The sequence below is a fragment of the Melanostigma gelatinosum genome (assembly GCF_949748355.1).
Source record: "Melanostigma gelatinosum genome assembly, chromosome: 18".
Lineage (NCBI taxonomy): Eukaryota > Metazoa > Chordata > Actinopteri > Perciformes > Zoarcidae > Melanostigma > Melanostigma gelatinosum.
The window spans coordinates 13,286,014-13,307,483 of NC_136651.1; the positions used below are offsets into that span (position 1 = coordinate 13,286,014).

General features: G+C 41.8%; 1 protein-coding gene across 1 annotated transcript; it reads left to right on the forward strand.

Moving 5' to 3' along the window:
* Positions 1-1,748: 1,748 nt before the first annotated feature.
* LOC306792415 (5-hydroxytryptamine receptor 4) lies at positions 1,749-17,208 on the forward strand (the record flags this gene model as incomplete). The annotated part of the gene is made up of 6 exons (XM_079289519.1): positions 1,749-1,771; positions 2,045-2,209; positions 2,997-3,197; positions 3,316-3,469; positions 4,633-5,297; positions 17,115-17,208. The coding sequence occupies 6 exons, from the start codon at positions 1,749-1,751 to the stop codon at positions 17,206-17,208; spliced, it is 1,302 nt and encodes a 433-aa protein (XP_079145645.1).
* Between the last annotated feature and the right edge of the window lie 4,262 nt (positions 17,209-21,470).

Below are 21,470 nucleotides of genomic sequence, written 5' to 3' on the forward strand. Positions count from 1 at the left end.
CATCGACACCAGGTCAAATAATTGAGAATTACTGGACTCGTCGTGACGAACTGGAATCGGTGAAGTGCCTGCAGGAAGTAGGAGTTGTTGACAGGATCGCCGGCTGTCACAGTCTGTCAGATGATATTGACTATGTAGATAAGACAAGACAGCCATCATAAAATGGCAGAGAAAGCAGATGTTGTAATAGGTGCTTAAAGCTGATACGGCATCTACAACTGCACTGATGAAAGGTTCTCTGCTGTTTCTCAAGAACAGATACTTACTGTAAAATGACTCAGACTATGACTCAGAGACACTTTCAACCTTTATTTGTCATTTCTGTCACGTTGACTAATTTTAACAGAATCCTCTCAGTCAACTATATTGTAAACATAGAGAGAAACTGCATGTACTTGTCTGTCCTTGGTGAAATATATTTTTCTTTATATTTTATGATAGATCTATTTTTAGCCATGCTAGCAGCAACTAAGTGTATCGGACGGGTCACCACGTCGGTGAACATTTGGTGATTATTGCAACAACTACGAGATGGATTGCGATGAAACTTGATACAGAAATTCAATCTTCCCAGTGGATAAACTCAAATAACTTTGGTAATCCTCTGACTTTTCTTCTAGCGCCACCATAAAGGTCAAAATTTGTATTTGTCAAATACTTTATTTTATGACAAAATACCGTCAAACACACTGACAATCGTAATAGTTAATAAATCAATAAAGTAAGTGAGAAGTAGGGTCATTTTCACATAAACAATCGGACTTCTTTTTGCAACCAGAGGAGTCGCCCCCTGCTGGCGGTTAGAAAGAATGCAAGTTTAAGTCACTTCCTCATTAGCTTTACTTTCAAGGACCCTGGCTGGCACTGCATCTTTCTAGATGTGTGCTGTGAATATAGACACAAACAGCAGTCAGTCCACGCAGAGTCGACAATGAGATCAAAATAGCTTGACAAAGACATCAATTATCATAACAATATTCACGTAAATCATTTTCGCCACATTGAGAGAAAGTAAAAATGTCAGAAACATACGGCTCTGTTCTTTTTGGGTTGATTTCTGGAGTCTCCACTGATGTCCTCGGACTTACTCAGAGAGCTGTAATCATCCAAGCCAAAACATGAAAAGCAGTCTACTGATCTGGATCAGAAGTTATTAATTTGACAGAAAAAAAAGAGAGGCAGACAGGGTCCTGGTCGATAATGACCCAGAGTCAATGCTTTAACGTCTCTCATTGTAAAGAGAATCTCATCTCAATACCTCAGGCTGTTCATAAAATCACTATGTTGCCTGCAGACTGTCCCTCAATACGGAGAACCAGGATCTGCAGAATCCCCGCTAGTCCCAGAGGTGCTGTTCTGGAGCTAATATCTGACCTTTGACCTCCCTTGACAGGGGAGAAAGAAAGGAGAATTTCCCCTGTGGTACCAACTAAAGCATGGTATTATTGTTGCCTTACAAAGACAAACTAACATGCTGATGGAATCTGGCAGAGACAGCGTCTGTTGCAGCCTATTGGCCTTCTCAATATTACACGCTCTCAAGCTGTAATCCAGCTTCTTATTTGAGGTTCAAAATATAATCATTTTCGTCAAGAAGGTCAAACAAAAATAAATCCAGCCCGTCTGTACACGCAAGCTGGCTGCTAGAGACTCACCGCAAGTGTGTGTGTGTGTGTGTGTGTGTCTCAACAGGGCCAAGGCATGGGGTGATGACTACCCTCTGCTGACCTCAATGCAGATGACCAGTGATGGCCACAACATCACCTCGACAGTAAGTCATGAATTCAAACTCTGTTACACAAAGAAAAAACATATATATCACAATTAACCAGTTTACAAATTACAAAAAAATAAACCAGTTTAATTTCATTATTATTCCTTTGCATTTAATCTCAGTCTAAACATTTTGCAACATCCCTGGCACTTCGTTCTCCCCCTCTCTCTATCTTGTTTCCTCTTTCTATCGACAGTACTGTCAATACTATCAATATAATCTACCCTAAATAATCTGATATATGATATAATTTTTTTTTGTTTTTCGCAGTTTGGTGGATGACATAATAAACAGAGGACAAGAACAACAGCAGCAGGAATTCCTGAGCTTGCTGGAGACGATTGTTCTGACCATCTTTCTCTCCGTTATTATCATCATGACAGTGTTTGGCAACCTGCTGGTCATGGTGGCACTCTGCAAGGATAGATATCTAAGGTGAGCCTGTTGTCAATTTTTAAATACTGGAAGCAGTAACAGTGGTCCAAATTGGCTTTAAAGCACCGGTGAAATGAGAAGGGTCTACTTGCAGCCAGCAGAATCCATGCAAAACACACACTTTTCCCCTTTTACCTCGACAAAAAATAAATAAAGGCAGCTACATGCTCACTGCCACTAAATTCACCTACAATGTTGTGGTATACTTTGGAAAACGTTTGATGTTAAAGTCAGATGTGACTTTAATGAGACAAGCAACACAAACAAAGAGACAAAGCCAGGGCATTTGTTTGGTGCTATTTGTACTGAAAACACACATGTATCGTGTAGTGCATTCTGGGGAAACGGTTTTGTAAATTGACACGTGCTTTGGACTGAACCCATCAAATGTCAAAGCACTCGCATTACAGAGATCCTTTCCTGAAAAATCTCAAGTTTCTGAATGGACCGGTAGCCTAAAATCTAACAAAGTCAAACAAACCCATACTAAACGTTTTTGATACACATGAAAAGTTTTGAAAAGGCATTTCATTTAAAAAGAAATCCTCAATCCTACAAACCCACATCGGGCAGGCTTCATTTAAAACATGGAAAACAGGACACTTGCCAGTCGCTTCATATTTCTGAAAAGTCACACTGACAGCTGGCAAACTGAAAAGGAAGCACCTTTAAAGGTCAGAGCGTATTACAGTCATGTGAGACATGAAGGCACAGTACAACATATACAGAACACCATGAACTTCTACTGATTTTTTGATGCTGTCTTTTTTCCCTGCTTTCTTCTCAGAAAGAAGAAGACAAACTACTTCATTGTGTCGCTGGCGTTCGCCGACTTGCTGGTTGCGTTGCTGGTGATGCCCTTCGCTGCGATCGAGCTGACCACCGGAGAGTGGCGGTACGGAGAGATCTTCTGTCTGGTCCGAACGTCCCTGGACGTCCTGTTGACCACAGCGTCCATACTGCACCTCTGCTGCATAGCGCTGGACAGGTTTGTGTGTGTGTGCGCGCCAGAGACGAACGAGGGGGATTTGAACCTCATTCGTAGGCTTTCTAGTGTACATCATGTGTGTGTGTGTGTGTGTGTGTGTGTGGGTGTCTTACTCCAGGTATTACGCTATCTGCTGCCAGCCGTTGGTCTACAGACACAAGATGACCCCGGTCAGAGTGGCAGTGATGCTCAGTGGCTGCTGGCTCATCCCTATTTTCATCTCCTTTCTACCCATCATGCAAAGCTGGAACGCCATCGGCATCGAGGACATTGTGAGTCCTCAGCCGCTGAGATTGAAAATCAAAAAGGGGGCTCAAAAGCAACTGCTGGTTCCATTATTATTTTTTTTACAACTTTATTACAGCCCTGCATAAACAAAATATACTGTTTATTTGAACAAAGTATCACACTTAACAGTTCACATACCTCCCTCAAATGCTTAAAGAGAGATATGTTCTTTCTGTGAGGGCAAACGCAGCATACCTTTCCAACCTAATATTCTCTGTTTCTAATAATGCTTCCAATCCCTGGAACAATGACACGCTAATGCAGTGATAACAAAACAATTCCAGTCCCTGTGGAGGCTCTCTTGCTGCGAGCAACGACAGCACTTCAACAAGCATTTCCTGCTGCTTTGGATATGTTTTGGCGTGAGGTTATTTCAGAGCTGCCTTGAAATGAGCTGCAGGACTCGCAGAGGCAGACGAGGATAGATGAATTTATTCAGCCAGAGTTAATGAAATACTCTGCTCTTTTCTCCGTCTTTCAGTCTGGCAGCATCCAAAGAACAATCTTTTGTTTTTTAAGAGCTGGCTGGGTGACTTGAAGTCATATGTCACGGACAAAAATTGCATAGGACTTGCTTTGACTTATGTCTGCACATTTAGGCCAGGTTTTAGTGTTTAGTTTGTTTTTATCTGTTGTGTGTACATGTTTCATCTTTGGCCGCTTGTCTTTCTCTCAAAAAATTCATGCGATTTCCATCGCACTCTTGTTCTGCCCAAAAAAGGAGTTGTTTGAAAATGTAACTTCTTCTCACTCTAGCTGTCATAAAGCCACAGGAACTGATTTAATAATTGTGACACAAGTTAAACGATACGCTAAAGTACGTCATCTTGGTGTGAACTCTCTCTGCTCCATTTCCACCAAAGACAGAATGAGACGCCGCACTCCTGGTGGCATGGTGATATGAAACTAAGGAGTCTCGTCTCGATCTTAGCTTTGAAACCAGAATTACTCAATATGTGTATTCTGTGAAATACCTTTTAAAAGCTTAGCTTAGTAGTTAGCCTCCTCAAAGTCCAAAAACACTTCCACCTTTAACATCTTGTCAATTGTCTTGTTTGTTTCATACACACACAAACGAAAAAAATAAAGTTTTGTTCATTTTGTAAATGATTTGTTCTTTTTGTGTCGTGTTTCGTCTCCTCTCCAGATTGAGGAGAGGCACGCCTTGGCAGGAGGCTCCAACGACACCAGCTGTGTGTTTCTGGTCAACCGGCCGTATGCCCTGATCTGCTCCACAGTGGCCTTCTACGTCCCGTTGGCTCTCATGGTCCTGGCCTACCAGCGGATCTACGTCACCGCCATGACCCACGTGCGGCAGATCGAGACACTGCAGCGGGCCGGCTCTGCTCCCGTCACTGGGACGACTCCAGTCGTCACCGTGAGGTCCTCCACTTCCTCAGATCCGTTGGAGCACTACCGCCTTAGGACAACAACGGGCTCCTCCTCCTCAGACCACGGTCCCATAGCGAACAGCCGCATGCGCATTGAGACTAAGGCGGCAAAGACGTTGGCGGTTATAATGGGTTGTTTCTGTCTATGCTGGGCGCCATTCTTCATCACCAACGTGGTGGACCCTTTCATCCATTACTCAGTGCCCTGGCAGCTGTGGACAGCCTGGCTGTGGCTCGGGTACATTAATTCAGGGTTGAACCCTTTCCTGTACGCCTTTCTGAACCGGGCGTTTCGGAGGGCCTTTCTGGTCATTCTCTGCTGTGGGGATGAGCGGTATGCACGGCAGGGGAGCTGCTCCTATGGACACACCCAAAGAGTGTACTCGGCTGCGTCGGGCAACGGGACGTCTATGGCACTGAGGTAAACACACGGTAAAGGCACGCCTACACCTGTCTTCGTGAATATTTGTGTTGTCTTGCTGTGCTCCGTGTTAAAAGTCCATCAAAGAAGAAATCAAGACCTCAGGCGGGAACCAGATTCATTTGTCTTCTCTTGCAAAGAGACGAAACATTCTTATGTTTTTGATGCACTTCACTGTAAAATTGAAAAGAGAATGACAGATTGGACTGTTATTTGTTCCTTTGTCAATCTATTTGTCACCACAACCTAATATTAACAACACTGTGCCCGTTTTGGAGCATGTGTGCGTTGGGAGCAGGCCAATTGCTTGGCTCCCTGCCCCAGACATGCTGCCGGGAAGTGAAGAATAGTTTGGTTGTAATATTAGTATACACAACATCGAGCAGCAAACGTTACCTGCAGTCAACTACCTGTAGAGGCCCCTCTACAGATGACGTGATCAAATCTGCGAAGTCGTGAGGTCTGCGAACTTCGCCCCTGCTTCTACAAAAAGTGCTGTTCACAAATTTATTCGTATTGCGTGTCCAAATTGCACCAAATTCGAGGGAGCACTCCACGGGGTCCACAGAAAAACAGTCACCAACTGTGAAGTAGATCGGATGAGCGGTTCTCGAGATATTCGAAGAACACCCAGAAAGACAGACAGATAGACAGACAGAGATTTCTTGCTCTCCAGTTCGATTTGTTCAGTTGCAGACGTTTCAAAAGGCAGGCCGGTCGGCCCAGGGCTGCTGTTGGACAGCAAACGTCCTACGGATGTAACATGGACATCACATTCATCAGTACAAGATGACACACTGTATAAATGACTGATTGGTGGCATAGATTAGGTTAGATTCAATGTCAAAACCAGCAGCGAGACACCATATCATGGCCTGGATGCAAGGCATCGTCTTATTTGAATGAAGTCATCATCTCTCATTTAGGCCATGTGTCATACTTTAATGTGTAAATAATAGATCTGAACAGGCTGTGCCTTTTCTAGAAATACATGTTCATGGACAAAGCAGCTGTGTTGCTCTGCAGAGGGAACATTTTACCAGAAAAAAAAAAAAACTGTCCAGGAATCAGACTTGTGTTAAATTAATAGTTGAGTCATTCAATTTTGGAGCATAGTGTGTACGTACTCATATTATAGAAATAAGATCTGCTCATGAGCTGAGTCCCATCAGGAAATGTGATCTAATCTGAGCTGTCAAGATAAGGAAGATGATATCAGGCTTTAGCGCAGATAAAGGGCACACATGCTGTATTTTGTGTACATAGATGTATATAGTCCTTTACTTATTTTAACTTATAGGCACGTACAGCAATAAGGAACTGGAACAGTCGAAGCTGGGGAGGTGGATGGAGTAATAAGCCAGCGCAGACAGTAACAACAGCGTGTAGCTTTTATACAAAAAATGCACTCCGACATGGAAAAGTGCAATGGAACGGTCATTGCAAGTCGGAATTCCAAGTCGGAAACTCTGGCAAGATCCATCCAGCCTCTGTAAATGGAAGTGATTAGTTCCAAGTCAGCAACTTCCGATCTAAATGCGTCCCAGTGCATCTGCTCGGGAAAACATGGACGCCTGCAGTGAAGTGATGTCTGTATGGCAAGTATCTCAGCTTCACAAGCATCACTCTGCTGTAGGCAAATTTTGCAGCCATGTTTTCCCGAACAGATGCCGTAAGATGCATTTAGATCAGAAGTCGGAAAGAATGACTCGGAATTATCGACTTCTAATTTGCAATGGATTGCAGCATCAGTCTGCAGAACCCTGAACAGAACACTAGCGCTTGTTTATTCAAAGTCTTTTTTAAATAGTTAACGTGTCACGTGTGCAAATTGCACCAAATTGGACAAAGCATTGACTTTAAACTGTATTGCCTTTGTATTGTATTTATTGCTTTAATCAAGTCCTCAGTGTGTAAAACTGACACCTAAATAATATGCTTGCCATCCTGAAAGTAAACCCCATGTTGCTTTAAAGAAAGTGAGCCATCTGAAGTCGTTTGTCACAGCGCTGTAGAGTTTTCTTGAGCTTAGAGTCATCTGAGGTGTTGAACTTCAGGGAGGACAGATTTCATTTTTCCCAAATTTGTCTTATTTCGCCAATGGCAATCCTTAATTGAATGACAATGAATTATTTATAACACAACGATAGTCCAACTTTTTTTGACTTTTACAGCGTTTTTTTCTGTTGACGTTAATGGTGGTGATTTAGTTGACGTCTGTGTTTGTGCTCCCCTTCTAGTGGGGATGATGGAGGAGGCGACCTGCTTGTGTCTGCACTGTTTAACTTTAACACAAGTACTTTACTGCTGGAGAGAAGCAGAGGCATACGCACTTACACACACAAACACATAGTCGCACACACACACACACACAGTCTCTCACACACACACACACACACACACACACACACACAGCTGACAAATTGATGTCATATGAGACATTCTGAAAATCTAAAAAGCGTGCACGCAAAAACACACACGCAATGCTTCGTGCACGCAAGTGCATGTATGTGTCTGTAGTTTCTTTTTTTTGTGAGAGAGGAAGCTTGCTGACCTTATGCCTCAGTGGTTTTTGTTGTAATGTGTGTTTCCGGGGTGCGTTTTTGAGGCTTTCGGCCGGTGTGGGTCGGAAACAAGAATGGCAAACAGTTTTAACTCCAATCTGATGTCCTCTCTTAAAATCTGTCTCGGACAGAAAACAGACTCAGACGATCAGATTACATTCAACAGCATACTGGAAAGTGAAAGTGAGTCATTTTGTCTGTGAGCTCTAGGGCTTTTGCGTGGATGGTGTGTGTGTGTGTCTGTGTGGGTGTTTCTCCGTAGTGCAGTTCATTACAAAATCTGTCTTCTGCCTTTTATTTATTCCTGTGTGAATGCGCTTTTGCGCACACTTGACATCAATCTGTCAGTTTGTCGGACTTTGGCCCCATAAAAGGCAGATTTGTTCAGTAAAGACCACCATTCATCTTCAAAGACCGCCAGCAGCCTTCCTGCATCTTATAAAACTGTTGTTTGTCCACTTCATTCCATGGTCAGCAATAGTCTTCTAGTTTCTACTGAAGTCTGGTCACAGATAACACTTCGGATCACTCTGCGTTCCTGCTCTTCATGGAAGAAGCAGCGTTGTCGTGTTCCGCTATGAAAATCTTGAGGCCGTTTTCCTGAGTGGTCCTGACAACAAACGCACGCTGTGGGACACTCGCCATCAACACGATGCTCCAGCAGTGGATAGTAGACACTCTAATCTTCAGAAACAAGTTTAATCTCACTTCTCTTGTGTAGATTCTCCGTGACTCTCTCGGCACTGTCATCTTACCTCCTTCAGAGCAGCTGACATCGGTACCTAAAAACAGTGTGGGCTGAATGTGTGAGCTTCTACTCAAAAATACAAGCATGGGAGGGATTCAAACAAGAGTGAAAGGTGTAAAATGAGAGGTTGATACAGTCTCTTAATGTGCACAAATGTGCTGCCTTGCTATAGAGTTGGACACATGGACACATGCACATTTTAGTGCTATATAACAAAGTAGGGAAGCCAGGAAGGGCTATTATAAAAAAAAAAAACATTTTCCCCTTGAGTGTCAAGTGTCTGGTGAGAAAAATAACAAGCTACAACTCAAAATGTCCAACTCTTCCTGTTACAGTTAATCAACTTCAGTGTGATCCGTCCTGAGTTCACCTTCGGCTCTGCATGGGGATCTGAAGGCCTGTTGAATTCCACAAATGCAGCGGTATCGGTGCTGTATAATCAGTGTGATTGTTATGTGGTTCAACAATCCGCCAGTTAATGCCAAAGCAAAGCGCAGCTGTTCAGCCATTTCAAAACAGCAGACCTCGTAATCTCACTGGAGCGAAGGTTCATGTGGGAGATGACGAGTAAGATCTCTCTTTTGGATCAAGGCCCTGCCGCCATGCTCAATCAATGCTGTTTACCCGTCCTGAACCTCCTTGTTTTGATTATTATAATAAGCTAAAGCATTCAGCTCCACAGATGGAAGTTAAGTGCAGCAGGCAAGAAGACAAATGAGCAATGGCTGCACAAATGCAATGTAAAATAGCTGTTGAAACACTGAAATGAAGAAACCAGAAATGTATTACACACAATGTAACTGATTGTTGGGTTGTATTAAAGGGGCACTCCACTGATATTTACACACACAGGATCAATTTACTAGTCAGGAGGAGCACAGGGGGTCTGAGAAAAAGAGAAGCTGGTTGCACTGTGGGAAATGTAGGATCCAGGTTTTGGGTGGAGCTTGACCGATACTAGGACTAAAGGTTCGGATATTTAAGCATTCTTTTTTTTTTAATTATTCAGGTTATCCCAAGTCTTAAGGCTCCAGCTTTTATTGGAGAAAAGAGAATCTGAACTAAAGTCTAAGCTGCTTCTTCTCATCTTTGGAAAATGGTGTCGCACATGGTTTATCCTTCACATCAGCAGGAGAGCGCAATCTTGCTCGTCCCAGAATGCCGGAGCCATGCAATGTCAAAATCATTAAAAGACGAAGCCCCTTTTGTAGAACTCCCCATTTATTGTACAGGCTGCAGCCCATGTTTTGAGCGTGTGGTGTCGACCACAGACACTTAGTTTAGACAGATGGGCCGGGGAAGTGTAAACACTGCAGTCTGGGATTTATTATGAGGCTCATATGATTTATTACTGTTTGATTGAAACCCCAAATCCCCCAGCTGCTTCTCTCCTTTTTCTTGCCCAGAAGATTTTGATCTTCAGTTTCTTTTTCGTCCCCGCCTCTCGTCTCGAGAGCTAAAAAAAGGAATTACTGTTTATCGTCATATTTTATACGACAACAAAAGAAAGTGAGAGAGTAAAACGGGAAAAACCCACATTTAAATGATAAGAAATAAGCAACATAATAAAAGTTGTTATGCATCAGCTGCTGACGTTTCTCTTCCTCCTCGGTTTTAGACTCGGTTTGGATGTTCTGAACTCATCTGTGATTCTAATTGAATCTCTCTCTCTCGGTCTCATGGCATTGCTCTCCTCTGTAACAGAAACATGGTTTCCTTGGTGACAAATTGGACAGTAGAATGAACCCACCTGGGCACATCTGCGAGGGACAAAAGACTTGCTCTTTCTTTAAAAATGATAGTGTTAGTTCACTGATTTGAAACAGACTCAGCTCCACATTGAGGTAGCCTTTATACATTATGGCAAATGTCAATACAGAATGTCAGTAGAATATAAACACACACACACACACACTGTGTTGCATAGGATTACGCACATTCACAACAGGCCTTTTGTCATGGAAGACTTTTGGAGTAGGAAAAGCACAGGTGTAAATGAGGGAATTAATGATGGCTGAATTCCATTGAGCTGATTGAGTTTCAGGATCCTGCTCGAAAGAAAATGTCATTGTTCATGTCAGTAGCAACACCTGCTAACCTTACCTGCTAAGTCAATGTCCGTGGTAAAAAAAAAAAAAAAACACTTTTAGCTCTGGTTTTGGTCTCTACTAACTAATTTATTCTCTTATTGTGTCTGTCTTACATTTGATTCTGGACAGGCAAGGTAAAGTGGATTAATCCGAGCTTTTTTACTCAAATATAACCCCAAAAAAACCACCATGAGAGCAGTGAGAGTGAACCAACTGCTGGCCCAAAAAAACAAAACAAATAGCTGAAAGATGCTTCAAATTGATATCACAACACTATCAATAGAAACTACAGGACTTCACCTCAAAACAACACAGAGCGGGAAAAATAAATCCCAGTTCCGTTTCAGCACATTGAGAGATTGTGAGTGAACTTTGCATCAGATCTCTTGCCAGGCTTCTGATGGGGCTTACACTATCGCGGTTTCCCATCGTTCTGTGAGCACACTCAGTCCCTCAGTGTTATCCATGCAAATGCCGGTGTTCCATTCATTTTTTCCGTCCGATGTCATCAACAACGTGAGGGGGAAAAAAAAAAACGACCGTATGATGATGAGCGCGGGTGTGATCACACCTGCGAACAGTCCAAGCGATTCTGGAAATGTCAGCGTTGTTGCATTTTGTTGTGTTTGGTTTCTTTGGGTGCCGACGGCCTCGTGTTGAACGGACTAGAACTTGTCAGCGATAATCACATGACTCACAAGCAGTTGGTTTACGTCCTGCCGGGTTCGACAAACGAATGTGTCGCAAGCAAATCTGATGATTCATTTTTATTTCTGCACAACTTTCCATGCATGAGCACCTGCTGCTAATCACATGTCGCATCCATCTTCTGCTACCCATAATCCCTTGTGTTTTGAGGTTATTTCCTGTAGTTGGAGTGAATCCCATGAACCTCAGACAGCTGTGTGTCTGTATGTGGATGTATGGAGGGAAACAGTTGGGCCTTCCGGTGATATTATAAAGTATATGGTTAACTTTACAACAAAACAGTTGCGTTTCAGTGGTGTCGAGTCTCTGTCAAACCTTTACCTGCCGACCTTGTTTTAGCTTCGGGTGAATCACATACTTTACATTTCTCCGTCTGCTGAAAAGAGAGCAAAACAATTGACTTGTGTCTGACACAGACGGCACAACGGCTCAGTTTAAATCTGTCATAAACACTGGCAGTCGGCATGTGTATTGTGCCGCAGAGCTGATATTAAATTCGGGGATGAGGTGCAGGCTTTCTTCGGATTTGCTATGTTCATTTGTTTTCACCGTTCTCATCATGTGTTTTTACTTTAAACTCTGTCTGCAGAGCAAAATTCCCCCAAAGGAGCAATGGAGATATAGTTCAGTTCAGTTTAGTTCAGAAGGTTGTTTTTTTTTAGGAATGCAGCTGTTTGAACTTGACGCTCGACATCTTGAAGCGCTCGCAAATAGTCTTCTAATCAATTGTTGATGACCCGCCATATCAAAGGTAACTTTCTGTATTGATTTTGATAAAAGCTGCAGCTTAATGCTGTGTGTGTCTTTTTATTTTTTATATAACCATGAGGCTGACCGGGGCCTAAACATGAAGCAATAAAAAGGTCTCGGTGTAGTCAGACTGCAGCTGAAACCAAACTGGGTCACCTCATGAAGCTTATTAGCATGTGTCATCAGCTACATCAGCTGTGGCCGCTGAAGAGAGAAAGAGCACTTCTTATGTACTTTCTTCCTCTCCTGCCTTTCTGCGATCTTCTGTAACAGCAGCACAGCCACCTTTGTTCTGACTAACGCATAAAGAACCTTGCAAAGCAAGTCGATTTCCTCGTAAAGAACTTTGGAAAATAATTCAGGTGAGGGCATATAGCTTGTATTTGATGGTGTAAAATAAAAAGAAAAGTATCAAAGCACCGGGACAAGCTTTGAGAAACAATACAACATTTGCATGAGTCACAAGATAAGGTTTGGTTTAATGACTTGGCAAAATTGCACCCAACTAACAGGACATATTGTTTGAAAATGCAAATAAGATACAAATGATATTTTGCAAATACACAGACATAAAGTGTCTAAAATAGAAGCAACGTCTCACTATCAGGTCCATATCAGGAAGTGAGGTGGTATAACTTCGGTGGGATGGGGGGGGGGGGGGGAATCAGGTCCAAAACTCCCATCAGATAAAATCATTTGCCCCGAACAAAACAAGCTCTGTTTGAAGGTGGGGATTTTCTTTGTTTTCATTAAAGCCAGTGCTACATGACTCGAGTCTGCACAGACACACAGAGACAGCACTTGAGCTGTGCGATATGAAATTAATTAATATTGCATCAGTGTATTGAAGAACCACGCTTAACAAATAGACTGATCTCACTCCGGTGAGCTGCATAACCCTACAAAGTATGATTTAAATGTTTATATATCCTCTTTGTTGTTCTCCTTTCATGAGATTATAATTAGGGTTTTCCTCCTGTTTTAGAATCTTTCAGCATAGTACGACATAGATTAGCTGTAGATCCTGAGATTCAGATTTAGAGGAAAGGATGCTCTATTTACCCTGAGTGACCAAATCAGAGAGTCAACACAAAACACTTGCCAGTAAGACGCTAATAGAAATGAGGGTGTTGTTATTTCTTATGAGATCTGTTGGGAGATGGCGTCGGGTCACTGCACGGAAATATGTCTTGGTTCAGAATGGCTGCCACTGTATCCTCCACGGCAAAATAGCAGAAACATGAAACACAGAGGATTTTCTGTCCTAGAAACCCAGATCATGCTCATGAAGGGGCTGCAGGACACCAGTGTGGATTGATGCTAAAGTATCACTGTCAGTGTAGCGATCCTAGAGCTCAGACTTCAACATGTGCATGTACATTTTTCACTGTGTGGTCAGTCATTTACATTTTCTGAGAAGGGAAGACAGTCCAGCTGAGCGTCTCGGGTTTCTCAGAGCAGGATTTGATGTTGGAGGAGGAATGAATTTCACCCTTTTATGTTTGGATTTTTTCGAGTACTGTGTGAATGCTCGGCCGATCCAGAGTTTGGGATTTGTTTTAGTACACTGTCTTTTTATGAGCTGATGGTCTGTTGTGTCCCTCAATGTTTTCATTCTGTTTGGTCTCAGGATGAGTGACTCGAAGTTTTGGTACAAAAAAAGAGGAGAATATGAGCTCTTATGCATTTATCACAAGGGAGAAAAACTAACTTCAGGGAGGAGGGAGGAAGTGACATTGTTTATAGAAGTGTGTAGAGAGAAGTAGAACTGGTCGTACTGGAGTCCTAACTGGCCCAGATTCCAGGGTGTCTTCATGAATTCACGCTGCCAATTAGCCGATGAATTTCCCTCAAGTGCCGGAGCTGTCTCAGCGATGCTTCAGTCCGTACACGTCGTTGTATTTATGTGGACAATTGTGTGTAAAGGCAGAAGGTTGTTGTTTTCAAGCATTTGGGCATTTATCAGTTTGTCAGTGATACCATGTGTTCAGCGTGTAATATTCCTTCTTGCTTTTGTAAATGTTCTCCTTTTGTAAGAAAAACTAGCTCCTCCAGTAATATCCTCAGCTTTCCTGTGGGAAAACGCACCTTATCTTCCTTCCCCATCAGTGCTCCGTCCTCACTACTTCAACTCTCCAAAACGAGGCGATAAGAGTGAAATCTGATTATTTAATGTCCCCGAAAGATATTAGCGCTAAATTAAAGGAACACAAACCTCTCCTGTATCTCGTGTCGATCCGTCTTAAGGTCACGGGTACGGATCATATGACAGGACAGCCTTGTTGTTTTGTGACATTTCAGTTTTTCTTGAAGCATGTATGAATACCAAAGGACAGGTACTGAGTGCAGCTTTGACACAATTACAAACAAAATGTGGTTCTCATTAAAAAAACAAATATGTTGATCAGTCATGACTATGTGTTTCATCATGTTTTGAGGTCAAGATTCCATGGGCATAACTAAAGGTTTTATAAGCTGCCTGTAATAATTAAAGTGCAGGATTTGCCTCTAAATAATAAAAAGCTTTTGTATTAAAAAACAAATAAACAAAATATTATTTGTCCACAGATCATAACAGAAGCAGTAAATTTACACTGGCAAATCATCAACATTCTGAAGAAAAATAGACTGAGGACAATACACAGGCTGGAGAGGAAAGGGCCAACATACACAAAAGAACGTGTCAACAAAAACTTTAATGAATTAATACAGTTTCAAAAACCTCATCTGAAATGCCTGCTGTCAGTTAAAATCCTCTCTTTCCCTGAAAAGAGCTAAAAATCCCCGTAAAAATCAGTTCAAGGATTCTGAATTTCCTCCTTTCTCACGGTGTTTTCCCAAGCATGGAGCTTTTTGATGTCTGTTTTGATCTCCTGTTTTAATTTGTCAGGCCGGAATTTTGCCAGATATTTAAACCAACTGACGGATAACTGCAAATCTGGCAGCACGTAGGCGCCAGATGCAATTATGAAGAGTAAGTTGAATACATGACCTGTACTGGGCTGTTTTTAACTTGGCTTTTTTTTTCTGAGAGCTGCCTCTCAGGAACTCAGGCATGTTTCCAGGGAAAGATGTCGAGTGTGTGGATTGAAGAAATTGGAATGAATTGTCTTAAGTCATTGGACAGCATTGATAGTACAGGAGTTTTTCTCAACTTCATTGCATCACTACCTGCAATATGTTTTTTTAAATGATCCAGTCTCAGAAATGAACAAAATGACCATGTCTTGTTTTTAAAGAACAGTTGCGGTTAATGCTGAAGTTAAAACGTATGCTTCACAATGAGAGCTGAATGCTTTTAATGTGAAGCAGCAATAATATGAAATGATGGGTTTGCATTAGCAGTAACTTAAAGGTCCAGTGTGTAGGATTTAGCGACATCTAGTGGTGAGTTTGCAGATTGCGACCAACTGAAACTTCTCCCATGTGCCAAGCATGTAGGAGAACTACGATGCCTGATGAACGCAAATGGTCCAGTGTTTTCGGTGCAAATTTTGTGTCGTATTTAGTGTCTTCCACTCGGTTTCCCTAAAAGATTCTGTAAAGGTCAAGGAAAGATTTGTGGTCTTGGTTCAACATTTAAAGTAAGCTTAAGTTTATTCCAACTTCAATCTTCTTGACCTTCTCACTACAGATTCTTTTTTTTCTGACCTAAAGTTTCCTAATCCAAACCACACCAGGGATGCAGGGCCACGGTTTCTGATGACATAGTCTTGTGCATTTTACAACGATCCACCCCAGGCAACACTTCCTCCATTGGAGCACAATGTTGCTGCAGTTACATTTCCGCCACAACATATTTGCCAATGCAATGTACGGGGCAGGGTTACATATTTGTGGGGAGGTTTTTGACCTCAGACTCTAATTCTATGATTATTTGTAATCCGGATGACTGTTTCCCTGTATTTCCTCCTCGGTATTGTCTGATGCTGTGTGACGGGGAGACAGACAGAGTGTGTTTAGACTGTAAACACACTCGCTGTCCACAAAACAGAGGAGTAAAAGTCACAGAACATTTTCTGTTTATACCGCCACCCCTTTTCGCCTCCTCACCCTGAACGTGCCTCCACATGGGACTGAGTGTGTGCATTAGTGTGAGTGTGTGTGGTCACTGTAGTGAATTGCCTGATAACAGCTATAATCCACCCGAACCTCCGTTCAGGTGTGTGTTTGCTTGTTGGTGTGTGTGTGTGGGTGTGTTTTCTAGTTTTCCCATGATCATGAGGTACAGTCTTCACACAGAGGGACAGATTACTTAAGTCCTCCACAGTAAAGGACTTTTGCCACTTCGGGCTAGTTTAGGGTTTCCATAAGGCTGTAAAACCACCAGAACATCATGGACAAATATCCATTTTGATTTGAACTGTTTGCTTCTGTTTTTCTTGAACTCAGTCAACAGACCAATGAACACACACAGCAAACACAGAACCACAAAATATTTTTCCTTTATTAAAATGTCATTATGCCATTTTAAACTAAACTTTTTTTTCCTGTCTCCCTCCTCTTCCTCCCTCTTTGCTGCCTACTTTGAGAAGAATGTCGACAGTAGTTCCCAGTCACTCTTAACTCCGTTCACATGCCTCCTTCCTCTTCTATTCCCACTGACTCTACTGCAGAAACTCTGCTCTGCTTATTTCTGCCAGCAGAGTTATGAGACAACTCTGCCTTGACCTTAACTTTTCCTCTTAACCTTTTCTTACAATACCAATCAGACCTTTTTTTATTTGATTGTTTGAAAAGACAGTCAAAACATTTTGACTGTCTTTTGTTGTATTAGTCTTTATTTTATTCGTTTCATTCTCATTGTGCCAGTCCTTGTGATGATTACAGTTCAAAGTCAGCAGGAAAACCTAACACACGTAAATAATTTGTGTGGAGAGTAATCCACGTAATCGGGAGCCGGGAAGGGTGACGTAGTGTGAAGTTTACTGAAGAACTCTCTGTCTCTCTTTTTCAGATTGTCATTCCTGCCAAATCGGAGCAACAGCGACAACGGGCGCACGATGCTGGCCAACGAGCAGGAGTCCCAGGACTCTCTCGGAGCGCTTTGAGGACGTCTTGACAGAGCTCTGACAGCATCAGCTGATGTGGGGGACCTTTGAGTCTGCTCAGCGACGAAGAAGTCTTGGCCTGTGTAATCTCAACGGTCTACTGTGAACTGACCTGAGACTGGGATTATCTCCCCTGGATATTCACTGTATGATCCAGAATCCGGATTGGATGATTACATGTATGTTGATGCTGTCCAGTGTCAGAGAGAGTACAGACAGTCAGATCTGACTCTTGGTGGCTCAACATGAGATACAACATAAAAAGTAACCATATTGGTGCACACCAAAGCACGAGTTGTACTTGCGTCCATGGACTGAAACGTTGCCAATATTTTTCCAGGTTCTCATTCTAAAACCCGGAGAACTGTTCTTCTCGGTCGGACATCAGGATCACAGGATGTGAAGATGAAGTCAGAGGTCCGGCACCACAGATCTCAGAAACCACAGCAGACTACATGCCAAACTCTGGCTAAAAACGATAAGTGAAGCTATAGAGGCCTCTTCTGCTTTTAAACCTCTATTATGGCATCTCTCCATAGTTATAACAGGGGTCACTGCCAGCTGGTCACGCAGGTGACTCCAGGTCTCATTCGATTTAAAGTTCAGTTTATTGTTGAGCAGTTTGTATTCTTGTCATTTACCAGCATTGAAAGCACTCTGAAACGGCTGAATGTAATGTCAAAAGTAGACGTGTTTTTTTTGTATCTTTCATTTCATATTCGATTTTGAAATAGGTGTAAACAAAACACCAAAGGCCCAGGATGTGAAAAACAGGAAGGACCGACTTCACAGTCTTGCAGTTTGTGATGAAATACAGCATCATATAAAACTATCATTGACCATTGTGATGAAACACTTGCCTAAACCTTTCATGACACATCAAATATCGTTGCACTTACCACTGGCTGAAAGTTTCAAAATGTTGTCGCATGTCGTTCCACAACCAACAGTGATGCGTTGGTAGTGCAGCTCTACATCACCGCAGCAAGAGACAAAGCGTTTACTGCAAGAGACATGAGTTGGAATTCACTCTTTAATGTTTTGTAAATTAATAAGAATGCGTTAAAAGCACTGAAAGTACATATTCAGCATACAAACAGATATACTGCCATACATGTATCTCAAAACGTATGGTAAGAATCACCATGAAATGTATATAAATGCAGATAATGTGTACCGTGCATTATATGCAGAAGACACCTTGAAACAGGAAGAAGTATTTCAGATTTCATGTGATGTTACATGCGGCCTGTCCACCAAATATATGTATAAATTATGTTAACGCACCGAATGTTTCTTTCCCTTGTTGGGCTCGATATGAACCGTAAGACTATAGCTGATGGAAGGCTGAAGAGAAGGAATGATTCTGAAGATGGATACTTGTGATCCTCAAATCAAGTATCTCAATAACATTCAATATTTATAATTAAAGTAAGTGATAATCTATTTTACAATTTTGATATTTGGGCCTTTTCCTATTTTTAAATAGGTAAAGTTTTTCTTGTATACTTCTTTATAATTTGTCAGTGGGGTTCTACTGACTGGCCCACAAAAATTAACATTTTCAGAAAAGGCTGATTCATTTCCTAAAAAAGTAGGCACTGTAGTTTTTCAGGAGGGAACTGAACGGTGTACATGAAATGATCATCATAATCATTTGACTAAACTCAAACGTTTCCGCGGCACATTATGAGCATTTTAGGAAGCACTCATTTCACGCAGTCTTTCAAAAAAGTGAAAACAAGTTTCGAATAAATTGAAAGTTTGTGTCATGTTGTTCGTCACGATATGTTGTTCTTTCCACAGTGAACTTGAAAATGAGAATTTGCAACATTTCAGAAAACAATATGAATATTTTCCTCACGAGACACGATAGAGCATTCAGGTCAGGGTGAATATCACTCAGATGAAGAAGTAGAGACCTGTCTGCGTCTGTAAGTTGTCTCGTGGTCCAACTGTGTTTTAAAGCAGCATTAATAAGCGATTTTTGACCATAATAAAGGTTATTATAGGCTGATATATCTAAATACAGTTCAAATTGTTACCGAGCTGCATACTGGGTTCACCCATTCACATGACTTAATCGTATTCAAAGGCAGCTTCAAAAATGCCTCTCACCCCGATTTAACTCTCCGATGTTTGATGCTCAGTTTATCTAAATTCTCTCTCCCTCCCTGTCTGTCACAACATGATCAAGAGATGGACACACAGAGGTGTGATGCCAACTCAGCCGCCCACACTTTGTCATCGCATTCACATTTACATTTCTCTCTGCATCCCTGCCTCAGAAAACAACGGTTAACTCATCATCTTTCCTTTTTATTTTCAATGCACAACCTCAAAGTCCAGCTTCAAAGGTGACGAGCTGAATGAATGTCTTGTTACAATGTGACAACTTGTACTAGTCCGCTGTGCCCTGTATTCCATCGTTACTGTGTGTGATGGAGATGATGAATAAACAGACAATTTGACAACAATTTGGTGCAAATTGATTAATGTCAGCTCAATCAAATGTGGCAAGTCTTTGAAGCCATGCACATTTCTCCAGATCTTGATTGTGCTGTCATGTTAAGAGTTGATAGAGTAGTGTAGTTGCGGATAATTAAACCATGTCTGTATGGCGAACGTGTTAGCAAACAGTTGCTTCTTTACGCATCCAGTAGTTACGGAGCAACCCTATTCTTCATTTGGAGTCATGTTCCTGAACACCAAAGCATTGACATGTTTACATGCACAAAATATGTATTTTTTCCCCTGATTACGAAAAAAGACAATATTCCTACTAAGCTGGCTCATGTTGAAATGAAAATTCCACTATTATCCCCGTTGACATGCAGCCGTGCATACACTGTACTCTCATTAAGGTAACCGGCCGTGGTAAAAAGGTAGGCTTTGCAAAAAAAGGCCAAAAATTGTTAAAGTCTTTCAGAATTTTTAAAAGAAGTTGGTAGTTTTAAAAGTGTTTCTCCTTCCTGACCAGAAATGTGGGCTTTTCTTTCGGGCATGCATCTCTGCAAACGGCTAGTTGGTTTGTGTCCAAAGCACAGAGGAAAATGCTCAATTCAGAATAAAGCCGAATTCAGAATATATTAATATATGAATATGCTGCTTGCATATAATCCATGTAGAATTTGAATATTATTGTCATATTCAAAATAATAGTTGAACATTAGTGTGCATGTAAAAAACAATCCAAAGTCACTTCATCCCACTGATTCGAGCAACTTTGTGGTTTCTTTTTTATTTTGAAGGGACAGTTCTCCCAAAAATTGGAATCACAAGGTCCACTGACTACCTTTAGCAGAGCTTTCAGCTACATCTTGTAGCCTTCATCGGAGGATGAAGATGGTTTAAACTATCTCCATGCCAACTAAAACCAGACAATAACCAACTGAGTACATGACTTTGTATACTCACCCAAGTTACGCAACAAAAACATTACGTAATACAAATACAAAGTTAATACATTTGTACAGAGAAAACTACTTGTGTGTCATGAACCCCAAAATCTTTTGGCCACCACCTGTAAGGCCCCAATCTCTATTTGAAGAACCACTACCCAGCACCAGTCAAATATGGTGAAAATACTCACATCTTGTCAAGTGATTATTTTAAGAAAATGCATTTTTTCCCCATTTTAGGCAGCTGGACTTGACTATTTTAGACGTTGCACACCTTTCCGTTGATGATTTACACATCGTATCGTGAGCTCTGTCTTCAGTAAGACAACACGAACATCAAGCACAGACTAATATTATTCTGTGTGGGCCTAAAACACATTTTTTACCAATCCTTTATTGCTGTTGGTGGCGGCAGGCGGCCAATTACAAAGCCCCTAGTCATGAAGCCTATTTGGTAACAGCAAACGCGATTATCCCCAATCATTCCCTCTGCCGCTGAAAAACAATCTTCACACTGATTTGCTGGGTTGATTGGTGCAGACCCCCTAATCAGGGAAAATCCAGAGGAGGAATTCATTATTCTGTGAGCCCTCTCAAAACTCACTGCCTCCAACACAATCTCTCTGGGCTTACTTACTGTCTAAAGCATGTCTTTTCTCTTGTAACACCCCAAAATACAGTGGTGATAAGGCATAAATCTCACCTTTGTGTCACTTGTCCAACTTTCTAGTGCAGTATCTTTTTCACCCCATTGTGGCATACCAAGCCGTAATGGGCTCATTACTCCCCTTTGAGGCCAGAGGGCCAAAAACACTGGTACTTGACAGTTGGTGAGAACTGCAGTTGTAGTGGGTGGCCACA